General features: G+C 34.4%; 1 protein-coding gene across 1 annotated transcript; it reads right to left on the bottom strand.

Annotated features, from left to right (window-relative positions):
* Window positions 1-2,383: 2,383 nt before the first annotated feature.
* LOC130802695 (probable adenylate kinase 6, chloroplastic) lies at window positions 2,384-15,437 on the bottom strand. The gene is made up of 4 exons (XM_057666721.1): window positions 14,934-15,437; window positions 11,309-11,449; window positions 3,484-3,756; window positions 2,384-2,838 (listed from the first exon to the last, which is right to left on the bottom strand). Exons 1-4 carry the CDS (start codon window positions 15,270-15,272, stop codon window positions 2,695-2,697), a joined length of 897 nt encoding a protein of 298 aa, XP_057522704.1. The 5' UTR covers window positions 15,273-15,437; the 3' UTR covers window positions 2,384-2,694.
* Between the last annotated feature and the right edge of the window lie 593 nt (window positions 15,438-16,030).

The following is a 16,030-nucleotide window of genomic DNA, read 5'->3' on the forward strand; positions in this document are numbered from 1 at the left end:
GATTGCGCATGGCATGCTCGTCGGCTCGCAGTTCCAGCACTTCATACCGGAAGTCGCTGCACAACACTCACCGACTATCTCCCATACGCACATGGCATGCTCTCCTTCTTATGACTACCATTTGGAGGAGATTGATCATTCATATCCCGTTGACGCTGCGGGGACCTCGCAGGCTGGGCCATCACAGCCATCACAGTACCAATCCCCTCCACTGCCAGAGCGTCACGCGAACGCCTCTTTCTATCGTATGAGGCGAAGGAGACCAACTCAGTTGGATAAGGTAAATGAGGGTTCGTGAGCGTTAACGATTACCTTTTGTGTATTTGGTTCGACTATGTACATATATATATATATATATTTTAATTGACTTGTATATTTCAAACATTTGTGTATATTTTGTTGTATATACATGTTTAATTACTTTATCATAAGCCCCAAACTTTGACTTATGAATGATCGGAGTTTTGGCGATGAATCATGCCGCCTTAAAAATACATCGACTTGTAATTACCTATTCTAATGTCTCTAGTGCAATTACAACAAACAACAACTCAAAAATAAAGGAAAAAAAAATTAATTAGCTGTCCGCAGTTAGTAACTGCGAACAGATATAAAAGACAAAACAGACTGTTCGCAGTTACTAACTGCGAACAGTCTGTTTTGTCTTTTATAGCTGTTCGCAGTTAGTAACTGCGAACAGCTCTTTTGTCTTTTATAGCTGTTCGCAGTTACTAACTGCGAACAGCTCCAAAGCACAGCTTTGGGGTTCGGACGCTTACTTTTGGGAAAAGTTTAGATTTTAGCTTATTTGCTTTATTTTTTTTATTTTTTCGCTTAAATTTTTCTAAAATTCAATTAAAATGTGCTACACGCGTACAATGAAAAGAAAACTCATCGGTGGCCCATGACATTGAAAAAATAGATGACAAATCTTTCTTCAGAAGAACCCACAACAGGGTTTAATCAGAATTAAGAAAGGTCATTGATCTCCTCAGCTTGAGCAGCAGCACCTTCTTTACACCAATTTGTGACCGAAAAGCCTTGAGCAGCGAGAATCCCTTTCCCAAAACCTAAGGATGTCTCTAAATTGAATATGCTTTTGAGATGATCCTCAAATAGATTTTTAATTAATGGAAGAGTACTTGAATATGGCATCCCATGATGAGGAAACCGATAACAGTAGCAGACATAAAATTTCAATGCTAACCTTTAATAAAGATTATACAAGGTGGATGAACACCAGTCAAAACTTTTAATTGCCGACGCATCAACAATACAAGGGTAAATCAACCTTTTCAGCGTTAAATCAGGAAAAGGAGCCAGTAATATAGAAACAAAATAAAAAACAAACATCTTCTTGAAATCTCCCCTTCTTTCCGGGTATTTGGAAAAACATAGCCAGTAAATCTTGGGCTTAGAAAAGCTTAATTTACTTTGGAAATTTGAAATAGATAAGATTAATTTAAAAAAAAAACCTGAAATAAGAGCTAATTGAACCTATTTTCAAACGTAAGCGCCTCCAGCTCTAGAGTTCAAGTTCGGTACTGTTTGCATTGTTCGCAGTTAGTAACTGCGAACAGAGGTAAACTGGTCAAAAAAAAGTCAACCAAGCTGTTCCCACCTAGTAAGTGCGAATAAAGGAAAACCTAGTCAAACAAGGTCAACCCCTAGTAACTGCGAGCAGTTTCTTTGGCTTTTTTAAAATCAAACTAGTTGTTCGCAGTTAGCAAGTACAAACACACTCATACCTCAGGTTTGAGAATTAGACGCATACATTTGAAAATAAGTTCAATTAGCTCTCATTTCAAGTTTTTTTTATAATTAATTTTATCTATTTCAAATGTTCGTTTACCTAACCAGCAATCAACTTCGTTTTCACCTCTTTTGGACCTTGTCCTTATTTGTCTAGTTGGGTTGATTACAACCCAAGAATGTCATAACTATCATTAGCAGTGATGTTGTAGGATGGAAAATTGGGAACAGATTGGACCCCTGTTTAGAGGCAACCAACTCAACTGAATATTTAAGTTTCAACTGTCAACGTGGTTCTAGTTGTTACATCCAAAATCCAACCCAATTGCTAAATCTCTTCTCAGTTCATACTTTTGAGTGTTGACTACTGAATTGCACCGTCAATACAGTATTGGCGTGTTCGTTGTAATAGTTTTGTTGGTTATTAATGGTTTAATATTAAAAAAACTACTTTAAAAATCATATTTATTATTCTTTAGTAAAGTTCGTACTTAATATAGCATTCAATCATATTGATAGTTGTTTTTCAAACGTTACAACTTATAGTGTTTCAAAATCAAAATACATGATACCTACTACCGCACAAGATGGCACACATACACGTGAAATCGAGTCATTTTCTAACAAGGGATGAGAAGAAACGAAAGGACTCATAAATAATTTGAGTTATGCTATTATGACAATACAATAATACAGGAAACAGAATCTTCGAGCTCGAGTCTTAGCCATGCCGTAAAAGAATAAACCTAAGATACACACTGTTTCCTGCACTTCATCTTTCTTAAACCAGGACAATCAATCTAATGATAGTCTACTAACAAGTTTCCAGGTTATTATTTCGTTTAATATCTGAATCGTATTTTCTATTAGAGTCGACTATACACTTTGAAAAAATGATTACTAACCTAAACAACATAATGGCACAGAATCTTGTTGGGTAATTCAAGCTGCAGCAGATTGACCATCTTCATGATCATCGAGATTCAGAGCCTGCAGCAATTTCGGCCAGGATTCTGGAATTCCTCCAGGAAGTTCAAACTGCAACAGTTTGCCCCGCTTACGATAAAACTCCTCAACAGGTTGAGTCTGTAAATGAAATATAACATCTTTGAAAAATTTACATCACCAAAGACTGACCAAAAAATTAAGACTTCCGAAAATTCATTCAAGCACTTTGAGGATTTTTTTTTCTCTTCGTATATGAACTTATATACTCTCTCCATCCTTCTCAATTTGCTATATTTTTCAATTAGGATGTTTCAATGAGTATCTTACATCTCCTTTATGTAAAATTCAACGCTTCTTTCTTTGATCCCATCCATGCATCTCTTCCCTCATTTATTAACATCCACACAATTCAAATCTTTTTGTCTTATTCTCTCAACTCATCCAACCCAAAATGAAATTGTAGGCTACAAAACAATGTTATATATTCACATGAAAGAAGTCCTATACTAAATCCTCCATTCCCTGAATTTTTCCCCATGTACTATTTTAGACCGTCCCATCTCATTACTATTTTTGAACATTGACCTCACTAAAACCTACAATTTGTTTATCTTTCCTAAATTAAAACCTGTAATTATCCCACTAAAGGACAGCCACACCTACACTACCCCACTAAAATACCCATTTTTTTAATCTTTGTTCATCCCATAAGGAATAGTATTTTATAGCATGAAACAATTAGTTCAAATTAATTTTAAGGTTACATGGGACAAAAAGAAGTACCAATTCATTGTAAATACGGAGTCTTTCCCTCACAACGTCTTCTTTATCATCAGGACGAGTGATAAGCTTTGATGAACATTCAGGGGGTGGAAGAAGGGGAGCCATGTATAGTGCAGGAGTTTCAGTGTCACCTTTGATGTCAATGCATGCAATATTGTAATTTCCTCCACATTGACTACAGATCCTTCTACCAAGACATTTAGCAAGTAAAGCCTCCTCACGGAGCTTAAGATTGATCACCAAGTCAATATCAATAACTCCCTCCAAAATTTCCTATTACAACGGAAAATATGATGAAATAACCATAAATAGAGTAGATCACATGATATAAAGACATTAAGAAATAGATTTTTGATCAAACAAAACATTTAACTTCAGAAAGAATTTGGAGAAAAAAAAACTAGCATATTTCACGTCTTGCGAGACAAAAACATACAATTCAGTCTACAGAGCCAAAGTGTGCAGAGCTGCCATATTCAGATCAAACTTACCTCTTACAAAAGCCTGAATGTTTTCAGGGGCTGCAATCATAAATCTGGATGTGGGTGGCTGAACAGAAGATGTGTGCAGTAACAATGAGATCACAGGTTTAAGCCCAGTTAGCCCAACATAAACATCGTGTATACTTCTCAAAGCAGTTGCATACTTGCATGCCACTTGACGATTTATTTCCTTGTAAATGGCTTCAATAAGCAAGGAAGCCACTTAAAAAAAAGTGCTTCATGAATTGCAAGACTGACAACATGAGACACCAGAACTGGAGAGTGGAAACAGTAGCATAGTATCATGTTCTTCATCTCCTCACATGAACACAAAATTAAGCACAAAGTATCGGTCCTCAGTGGAAAAGATACGTAATTAGAGGATACTTATTCCTCTATCCAATTGCAGTGAAGTTGGATGTTGGGATTAAATAGTTAGTTCAAGAGGCAAGTCATGCAACACCTAGCCATACGAGGGAGGAGTTCAGTCATTCACTCACACCTTTTAAGAGGGGTGCATTCCCTTGTATACCAGTCCAATCAAGCTAAACAAATTTAGTTGGTTTTACAGAGCTCTGTTTCTTCCAATTATTCTCAAAGGCTGGATAAATCCTTAAACAGAAATGTTTTTCATGTTATTGAAAACCTCCATATAGATACAAACATGCAGACCACACTTTATAATACCATGTAAATGTTACTAATGTAGAAATAAGACCAAGCTCCTTGGCCCACTTAGCAGACAACATATCTCATCTGTATTTTTAAATGCATCATTCTTCCCAAAAGATAAGAGAACTTTTTAGGGGAAAATGATGCACATATGAAGAAACAGAGTTATTTACTTGAAACAAAGTGTAAACTTCTTAAACATGATTTTTCACCACATATCAAAACAACAAAACCTAAAGGATGGACAAGAAAGGACTGAGAAGAGACATAAAGCAGCAAACAATTGGCTCTCAGTTCATCTCCCACTAAGGCAATAATGAACACAAGATCTAGGATGGAAATCTAACGCCAAACAGGCCATTAATAGTCATGTTCAACAACAATAATGTCAGAGTCTTCATCCCAAAAGATTGAGATTTGTTGATGTGCTTATATGCTATATCCACCATCTTCTGAGTGTAAACGTTTTACAGTTTCTGCACAGCTTACTTACGGATACCTTAGTTTTCTGTATTCAATCTTCACACTCCTTGAACACCACTTTGAGAATACTTGATATCATCCTGGCCATTTTGGTACATATCGTGGAATGGTGAAAGAATGATTTAAACTTTTTTTTCAGTGTGTTCAGAAGAGTGAGGAAATATGAAATCCAACATTGCTTGTGTGAAGAAGTCTCTTGCAGGTTTACACCATGCAAGCCCAAAAGTTATGGAGAACAGATAACAACGGAAAAGATATGAGATAATGACAGGTACCAACAGATGGGCTGTGAGGAGATTAAAGACCTGCTTAGGTATCAGAAGTTAATGATTCACCAGCAGGCATCCCAAAAAGGTTTTTAGATGGGCTCCAACAACAAGGCATTGGCAGCTGGCAGCTTAAGCATAAGCTTTCCTTTTTGTAGCAAGCATTCAAGTGGTTATATACCTGTGAGGTTATATTAATAGAATATTTTATTCTATCTTGTAACCCTTGCAATATACTAGACAATACAAATGTGTCTAAAGCACTCAAATTTCGACTAAAAAGAAAACAGCAAACCCCTGTACACATACATAAACACAGAAAATAAACCTTGTCATTATGACCATACTGTCATTTGCATCCTAAAGTTAAGAATCATGTATAACTTTCACAAGTATGATATAGATAGACTTTCACAATGTTCCTACAAAAATAAGATAATTATGCTTAAGTTAATTTAAACAATCAATTTTCACTACAAAAGCAATCTAGAAGAAAAAAAGAAAAAAAGAAAAAAATGAAAAAAAAAAAAAAAAAAACTACATAGTTTTAATAACTTCATCGACCGTAAACTTATAACAAAAATACTCTTAATGATAAAAATCAAAAAAAAAATCAGGAAGCAATAAAGATGTAAGAACTATTTCAGTTTGAAAGTGGATTTCATTAGTGCTTAATGATTACTGTCCAAATGCTTCAATTGATTGTTTTCTATTTTCATTACTATCTAAAGGGAGCAATGTTTCCTATAAGTGAGTACAGGACGTGAAGCAAGACGGAAATGCAAAACAATACTTAAAGTGACACCGGAAAGATGGTTATTGATAACTCTTTTTTTCTTTATATTTTATGAAACAAGTTAGAAAAAATCTGAAAATTTTCAACACTATGAGAAAGAAATAAGTGCATATAAATATAATAACTTTTGTTGAAGACTTACAATTTGCGCAAAACAAAACAAAAGGGCTGTAACCTCAATTATTTTAAAAAAAAAGAGAACAAGGCTGACTCCTATAACCTAACAAATAGTTGTGTAGTGTATAGCTTGTGAAAGAAGAAAGAAATAAAATGGCAAAATAAAGTGGAGAGAGAAAAAGAAAGAAAACAAGATTTTCTCAACCAATAGTCTCCCTCCACCATCCCTTTTCCCACCTCTCCATGCTCTCCATCACTTTTTCACTAATGGTGTCGAACACATTTTGTTGTTTCTAGGTAACATACAAGTTCCCCATTTCTCTCTCTCGCGTGTTGTATACCAAAAAAAGAAAACTTAGGCTTGAGTAGCGTTATTCTTCGATCCAAGTTGAACATTCCAGGTCGGAGATGACATAAAACAATCAATGATACAAAAGAAATTTAATTTATATTATAGCGTTAATTGTTTAAAAAGGTTCAACATAGTTCATCTCCCAGCCATAGTCATGAAACCCCTTGAATCCATTTTGTTACTTAACACTTATTTTTGTAGTCTTTAATGCACATGTGTTCATTACTATCTATAATTGTCTATCAATAAAAATTCAATAATTTTAAAGCAAAAAAAAATTTAAAAAGATCTTATTGATCTTTATAACTCAAATAAACAACTCGCGGAAGATTTTCGCACATGCTAAAGCATAACATTAAGAGCATGTTCTCTTTGAGTCAACCGAACTTATTATATCGTAATAGCTAGAAAATTACTTCAAATACTTATTAGTAGCCAAAGAGGATTAGTGTGGACTCAACTAGTGTAGACTCAACTGAACTTTTGGTACCAATCTAAACTAGACTTGATTGAACTGAAAATAAACCAAAAAACCAAAACTAACCCGGAAAAATCAGTCGTAGAAAATTTCTTTGCCAATACTATAAAATTCAACATCTTGTAGTCACCCATTTATTCATACATTAGTGGAAAAAAATATATAATACCTAGTGGTGTCCAAATGGGTATTCTATTGGGTTTCAAGTGGGTGAAAATTAGTGTGGGTGAAATTTGAGTTGGCTCCAAATTGGTTAAATTCTCACTCGGTTCAATTTCAGTTCAATTTGAATCATGTTTGGTTCGAATATTATAACATTACAAATCAAGTAATCTTGATATTGGTTTAGGGCCGATTAAGTAGACATTGTCATGAAACGGGTTTGATTAAGATTCAATATGGTTGATGTTGGATTGAATCGGGTATATGGCGGGTTAGATGTGTTTTGGATCAGTTCATCTTCAGTATCGGGTTAATTTAAATTCGATAAAATTCGATTGCGAGTTAACTTCAATTTGGATAAAATTTGTTATGATTGATAATAAAAATATTCATTCAGTCAATTTCAATACAATTGAATCTCGAATTCAGGTTAAGTATTAGATCTATTTTAGTTTGTAATACTATGAAATAGTAGTATTAGCTAGTGTCACTCTCCTTATTATAGATTCGTGAAACACGAATATAGATTATAGGCAATGGTGAATTTATTCTATGTGTTAAACATTAGTTTCAACCGAAATTGGATTTAAGTGAAAATTTGTTGCAATTTAAAACAATTGCTAACAATTAGTGTTTGTCCAATGTTGATTCAAATATTGTCGTTGAACTTTTCGTTATCTATAGATTGATCAACATACAAGGTTGAGTTTCATCTCGGACAGTTGATGATCAGGTTCAACATGGTTTTCAAAACCCACCTTGCTTGAGGTGCACCAAGGCGACCAAAAACACGCCTCAGAGACTCAAGGTGTGGAGCGGTACAAGAGGCGAGGGAGAGGCGCACACGTTTAAGCCTCGTGGTTGTTACCATTTGTTTTTTCTCTATTGAAGTTTTAGGTACTAAATACTTAACTTTTGCTTGATTTCTAGTTACCCTTAAAAAATATTTGAAGTTAGAAGAGAAAAAAGTCCCTTTCTTGCCCTAACAAAGTAGCCAAAGTAGATGAAGACTTCTCTTTCACAAGTGTGTCACCATTCTTGACCTTTTTCTTCTTCCCTTTTATTCTTTGTTCTTTTCTCTCTATTCTTCTTTTTTCTTTCTTTCAGTTTTCATTCTTTTCTCTCGTTTATCGTGTGTGAGATTTTAGTTTATAATGCTTGGATTTTCTTTTTACATTTTTTACTTTTGATAGTTCTACTCCTATCTTTTTTTTACAATAATTCATTTAATTTCTAATTTGTTTACAAATCGATCATTAGAACAATGATAAAAATATGGTGTATTTGATGTGTGATTTGATTTAATTACTTCATTTTTCTATCATTTTCTTTTAGCGATCGAGTCTTAGCATATAACTTTTTTGTTTGTGCTATCAATTAATTTTGTTTGTGCTCGTCTTAACATCAATGTATAATGATTCACAGCTTGAAAAATGATTTCCTTAGCTCTTGCTGCATCTTCATACCCTTTAGATCCTTCAAGAGAATATGGTCAACTCAGAATTGTTATCTTAGGATTTTATGTGCTAAAGTGGCGTTTATCTAACTTCTATGTTGTAATAATATGAATTTTCATGTTTTTTTAAGTATTGAATATTTTTTAAAGTTGACTTTGGATCCTTTAAGTGGAATTGTGCGCCTCGCATATGAAAAGCATGCACCTTGAAAAAAAAACCTTTTGTGCCTCAATGTGTCTCGCGTCTCTTAAAACTAATGGGGCTCTTTGACCCAAATATCGAATCTTAATTGGTTATTTTTGGGTAATTGATTGGCTCATTCATATTCGGTTCGGGTCACTGTAAGCGGGTACATTTTGATTGTGGGATTGATGTCGATAAATTCGAATATTTTGAAAATAACTTGGTTAGTTTTTATTTCAGTTAGCCTCTGATTCGAGACGCATATGATTTTCAAAGATTTTTTTCTTGGTTCAAATACGGGTTGAACACAATTTGATTTGGGCGGGCCCATCGAGTCGGGTCGGGTTTGAGCACCTTTAATGATATCATCAAAGAACAAGTGAAAAGTAATAAAATAATAGATTTATTAAAAACTAAAAAAGTATAAAGATAACACATACACGAAATCGAAACAACTAAAAAGAGACGTAGCATCATCGTTAACTCAAGAATAAAATGCAATAAGGAAAGACAAGGAAGGGTAGATGAAACAATAGAAGACACACTTTGAGAGACCCAGAATGATAGTCACACGACGATAGGCCATAACAAAAGTTAAGTAACATCTAATCGAAGCCTTAAAAGAGAGGCCAATGGGCTTATATTACGGATTTTTTATATAGTTATATACTAACATTATTACAAACAGATTTTAGAACAAAACCTCAAATCTAAATTTTGTAGTGATTTTCCTAAAAATATAACCACAATCCACTAACACCATTGATCATCCAAATGTTAACCAAATTGAAGGAATTTTTATGCAACAAGTTAGCAATCTAAAAAGAAATTAAAGATCATAGATTTGGTGCAACCGAAGCAGACCACTTCAACGGAAGAATAATTTCTCAAATAATATTCATATCAAGATTAAGCCCTCTTCTAGTCATATCTAAATAAAAAATCATAGATTTGGTGCAACCTAAGAAGACCACTTCAACGGAAGAATAATTTCTCAAATAATATTCATATCATGAGGCACATAGACAACAACGAATTGAGAAAATGTTGCTAAAAGAATCAAGGAAGAGCCATAAGTATTGGTCAATGTTGTCGGCCCAAATTCAAGGCTGAACCTAAGTACTAGCATTAGTTTGGTGCCATATAAGAACCGAATGAAATCATAAACAAGACTGACAAAGATTCAAAGTCAGTTGACCCATATCCAAGTGCAAATCCTTTAAGACTCCGAATTACCTAGTCAAAGAATCATAAATTTGAGTATATTAATGATGCCAAAAATTTACCCATCCATTTCTATAAAAACCTCATTAAACGCCATGCAATTTCAAAAGCGACCGTATGGCACGAAGAAAATGATAACTCAACAAAAACTGTTGCAAGTGAAAAAGACGATGAAAACAAGACAAATGAAGTACATAACAAGGATCAGAGAACTCCCTCATCATCATGCTCGTTATTCCATTATATACATTAATGAAAATCAAGGGACATTTGACAATAAGACTATAGCCCATGCAAAATAAGTAAGAAAGGTTGAATGTTGTTGCGTCTCTCCATGGGCAATACACCCCTAAAGGAATTCTTCAGAAGCCTAAAGCACTTGCCCACCATATAGTAAAATTTTGGTATTGATAGTTAAAGCAACTACGTTGGTCTACATTAAAAATACAAAACATAACTATGTTGAAAACAAAAAACTACAATAGGAAAACACACCAACCATATACATCATGATGCTCGGGTTCATTTCTGAAATGTTGAAAGTTGTTTTAATTATACTCATTAAATTGTGCAAGAGACTCATAGCAACAAATAGACACTTGTCAAAGCTAAAGAAAATAAGAGTGTCGGAAAAAACGAGGGGAAAATGCATCATGAATGTTGTCTTTGATGTTTATATCATTAAAAAATGGCCACGCCTAAAAGTCTAACCCTTGGTTACAACTCATGTTTCTCCACTAAGTAATACGTATACAGATATCTACACATATTGTTCCTCCCGGTAGATAGTAGAAGCAAGACATTATAACATAATATTGGGGTTTGGGGGTTGACCTCAGTACTTAACACAAATTTGGGTTAACAAATGTGTAATTGTAAAACCATATTTGCATCACTATGCTGAAACCTCTTTTCATCCTCTCTACATCTAAAACAAGCATATTCAATTTGTACAAGCACATTCGATGTGCAGGTACACACAAGGTTCATTTAGAATATGCAGTCAGTTTCTATTTACAAAAAAGTTTTCAATAGGCAGGTACTCACAAGGTTAATTTAGAATATGCAGGCAGTTTCTATTTACAAAAAACTCTTCATACTTCATTTCACGTGTAAGCATTTACATCTAAAAATTTTCAAATTAAGAACTCACCGCTTGTCGTACTGTACGTGGAAACCCATCAAGGATAAACCCGGATTCACCCTTAGCTTCTCCAGCTTCAAGACGCTTGGACAACAAATCCACAATGATCTCATCTGAAACCAACTTGCCATGATTAACGATATCTGCAATCTACAAAAATTACAATGTTTAATTCAGAATCCTAAACAAAGCAGACATTAAAACTAATCACAACAAGCAAAGTGAACATAATATGGAGGATAAAAAGAGCACGTTGATTGAGCAGATAAGAGGAAAGCAACACCTCAAAATCACATGACATTTAAGCACTTGAAGTGAAATCACCTTTTTAGATTGACTTTTAAAATTTTTGCAAATAATGAAACGTTTTAGTTAGTCATGGAACATCTACCAACAAATTTTTAACGGGGAATATATGAGAGAAGAATCTACAATCAGCATTTATTGTATGACACCGACAGTTCACCTAAAGATATCCGTGTTAAAGAAGCTAAATCTGAAAAGTTCACATAATACTAATTTACAAATTAACATTTAGATAATAAAAATCGAAGTAGTCAAGAAAATATGTAAAGTCATATGCAAGAAATATTCTTATGTTGTTCAAAAAAGCAATTGTTTAATTGAATAAAAAATGATTAAGCTAACAGAAGCGTAGTCACCTTACCATAAACTCCTTTTTCAGAAAATAATATACTACTAATGGGAAAGAGGAAACTTAAGTGAAAGACCCAAACACATGTTCAACATGTAAGGTTTGTAAGGTTTGTAAGACCCAAATATGTAAGGTTTGTAAGAAGGGAAAAGGGAGATGAGTTTGTAGTTTAAATTGGTATGAGGCATTTGATGTCCTTTGTTTTAGTTTAGGCGTAAGGAAGGTTAAATGAACCATATTGGGATGGTTCAAAGAGGATTCATACAGGAAGCATGAATGAAGAACAAAGCAATGAGTCATATGCAAGCTATGACACAGATTCAGCAACAAAAGAGGAAGAATAGAAGCTCAAAGCAACAGTACAACAGCCTCTGATCAAAGCTGAGCTGACCTTGCAAGACTTGCCTAGTTCAACCAAGAGGGATTTAGAAGCCATGCAAGATGAAATTGGAATCTTGATACTGGGAACTTTGCACCTTGGCCCAAGGACATTATTATACATCATTAACAACCCAAGGAAATCAATGGTGAAGGTCAGCCAGTCAACAGCTAGCCCAGAACAGAACAGAGCACAACTGATGACTTCCACTGACCAGCTGACCTTGAGGACTTATGCTAGGACGAGCCTAGACTCCTTGGGGAACTGTAAGGGTAGAATTGGAATCTTTACACTTGGATCTACCTACCACGATGCAAGGTTACAATTAACAACCATTGGAAGAACCGTAGACAAGTGGATGAAGGTCACCCACTCAACAGCTGGTTCAAACAAAACAGCATTGATCTTCTGACCAGCATACCTTGTGAGTCATGTCCAGATCGTATCTCTTGACCTATGGGACCACCAAGGGTAGAAATGGAATCTCTACACTAGAATATTGCTACCAGGACTCTTAGTGACCATTATCAACCTTGGGAAGAGCACAAGAAAGTAGCGGAAAGTTTGCCTGGTCATAAGCTATCTGTCAGAATTCAGAATGTTTAGTTAGTGTGTTTTTCATTCTTTTAATTGTGCACATGTTTTGCATGTGGCTTTAAATGACCGTTATGATTAGTTGTCTGAGTCATTAGCATCCTTATTGTATTTCCCCACCCCTCACGTCTATAAATAAAGGGTCTTAGCCTTGTAAACTCTCAAGTTATGAATGATAATGTTCTGAAATTTCATTAAGTGAAATTTTTTTCAATTGCTTTGCAATTGGGTTACCTTGGGCCAGTTTTTCCCATCCTTGGTGTACGTGTTCTTGAGCGTCTTCAAGAACCTACATCACCCCATCCATAGAAACTGATAATCCCCTTGGAGTGCAAAGGGAGAAGCGTAGGATTGAGTGAATAGGAAGCCTGATAGTCCAGTTCTCAACATTCATTCCTAAGTGTCGGTTTCTTGGAATATCCCCTTGTGTTTTGTGAATCAAATCCAATTTTGTGCGTAATTTCTTCAACCACCACGCGTAATTGGATCATTAAAGATCAAACCTATAGGAATATTTGATGTAGAAGAGGCGTAGGGGTAAAGGGATTTTGTTTTTATGATTAGAATAGGCGAAGGGTCTAAAAAAAGCAAAGGAAGATGATGTGTCCTTCAAGGGTTTAAGTTAGACGAAGGGAAAGGGACTTTTGTGTTTATTGTATTGAGTTGGCATAAGATAGGGCTGAAGAAAGGGAGGGGATGAGTTTTGTGTTAAAGCGTTTGGGAATGAGAGAGAGATAGAAAGGATAGATAGCTCTTAGAGTTAATTCCGATACACAAAACCTTAACCTTGGAATAATGTCTAAGGTTCCAAGAACACAAAATGATCTTAGCCAAGAGTCACAAGCATGGACAGCTTACATTTACTCCTGAAAAAGAGTATACGAAAAACAGAGCAAAGACATAAACGTCTCAAAGGCTTTGAAATTCAACTTGATTGCTCATTCATACGTCCAAAGAATATTTTTTGTAATACAATCTCATCAAAGTTCAAATTTTGAAACAAAATTTGAATCTGCCTCGATTTGGCGCCTAACTAGTTCAAAATTGAAACAAAATAGACGAGAGAAAAGAAAAATAAAAAGATATAACTACTTGTAACTAATCCACACAGCTTTGAGAGAAAAGAAAAATAAAAAGAAATAAAAAGATATAACTACTTGTAACTAATCCACACAGCTTTGTATTTTCAAGCTCAGTCACACGCTTTCAACTTCGATTCACACATATTCCTATCTTTGTTCCTCTTTTTTTCTTCTATACATTCAAAAGATATTGATTTAACGTGTGCTAAATTTCACAAGGTTTTCAATTCCTATTTCCTACTAGATTCAACTTAAGAAGAAAGGGTAAATAGATAAAAATGCAAGTTAGAACTTCCATTCTGGCATCAAATGCGTTATCTCAAATGGTGAACTCAAATGAGAAAGTGACCAAGAAAGATGGATGTTTAATATAATACAGCAATGCCAAAGCATTAATCCCAAAAGACCACTCACCCAAAAAACGGGAAACTTCACAAATAGTGTACGTAATTTTTGCCATCTTTAAGAAGATAAAAGGTTAAGTAGCTTAATGGTCATGCAATTTCCTAGTCTAATAGGGTTAATGCTGGCTATCACCATTATTATAGAGGGTTTTCACTTTATAGTCTGTTCAGAATTTCCAACTTCACCAAGTATCTTTCCTGTTAAATTCTTTGCATAACACCATTGTAACAAGGCAAGATCATCCAAGAGGTCAAATGTATGTCACTTCATCAGTATAAATTATAATAGAACACCCACTTCTTACACTTAACAGTATAAATCATCTATCAAACCCTGATACAAACTTAATACAGAATCCCAAAGGAATATATGAACATTAGTCGCAGCTCATAAAATCAAAATCAAATTAAAAATCAACAAAAGTTACACACAAAACTAATAAAAGAAAAAATCCAGTTTCATATAACTTTATATCAAATGATCCAAATTAAAAAATCAAATTGTAAACAAAAAAAAAACCTGACGAGAAAGAGAGCCAGAAGACGAAAGCTCATCGCGAACTAAATCACCAGTAGAAATATGCGGAACACCAATAAGCTTGGACAGACGAGTTGCATAAGTTCCTTTACCAACACCAGGACAACCCAGAAACACCCAATGGACATTTCTACCCTTTGGTTGAGTCCGAATAACCAGTGGCTCATCATTTTTGCTAGAAGAAGCATCATTCCAAGGGGAAGGAGAAAGGAGGGTAGTTTCGGAAGTCAAAGATGAAAATCGACGAGATAATATGTGAATGGCGGTTGGAATTGAAGGTGAATTAGATGTGGATCTAATAAGGCGGCTAATTACCGCCATGGATGCACTGTAAAGAGGACAAAGAATAAAGGAGGAAGATGAAACAAGAAGAATTCTGAGTGAAGCACAAGGACTAAGGATGCATTAGAATTAGATGGTGGAGCAACAATTAGCAGAAGTTGAAAAGAGAAGAGAGCTATCGGTTACTTTTTGCTGAAAATAGTTGTTTGGTTTGTCCTCTTTTTATTTTGACTTATAAACTTTTTTAAAAGTTAAAAAACGTGCTACGTGGTACAAACGATATTATTGAAGATAGGTGAATCTATAAACTCGTAATTATAACTTTTTCGCCAATTTTCTGAGAGGCGGTCGTATCCGTACCATTATTTATAGGTTTAACTTATAATTTTGAAGTTGTCATTTTAAAATTTAAATTGGAAACTTTAGACCTTGAAACAAGTATTTTAAATCTTAAATTTGACGTATTTTAAATCATTAGAATAGACATTTTAAGTTTTAAAATGAATATTTTGCTATTGAGGTAGATAACTAAAATATAAAATTAAAAGGTTAGAGTAGATATTTTAAAAGTTAAAATTGACATTTTAAATGGTGGAATGAGTGTTTTAAGAGTTGAATCAATAATTAAAAATTACAATTTCTATCAACTACATCAAATTCAATTCTATCTCAAGACTACAACTGTTCGAAATACCCCCTCGTAGAAGACTGTATCAAATAGCGATGTGGGAGAAGATAATCAGAATTGTCAAATCTCATACATAACGATAGTAGTTTTGTTAATTTTAAATTGGTTT

This window comes from Amaranthus tricolor, chromosome 16, assembly GCF_026212465.1.
Source record: "Amaranthus tricolor cultivar Red isolate AtriRed21 chromosome 16, ASM2621246v1, whole genome shotgun sequence".
NCBI classification, from domain to species: Eukaryota; Viridiplantae; Streptophyta; class Magnoliopsida; order Caryophyllales; family Amaranthaceae; genus Amaranthus; species Amaranthus tricolor.

What these genes read in the sequence shown, in the direction of transcription:
- LOC130802695 (XM_057666721.1), bottom strand. Translation starts at nt 15,272, where the DNA reads ATGGCGGTAATTAGCCGCCTTATTAGATCCACATCTAATTCACCTTCA. An exon ending in CTGGCTCTCTTTCTCGTCAG is followed by an intron (nt 11,450 to 14,933) that starts GTTTTTTTTTTG and finishes TAATTTTTGTAG; the next exon opens with ATTGCAGATATCGTTAATCA. An exon ending in CACGTACAGTACGACAAGCG is followed by an intron (nt 3,757 to 11,308) that starts GTGAGTTCTTAA and finishes CCGTTGTAATAG; the next exon opens with GAAATTTTGGAGGGAGTTAT.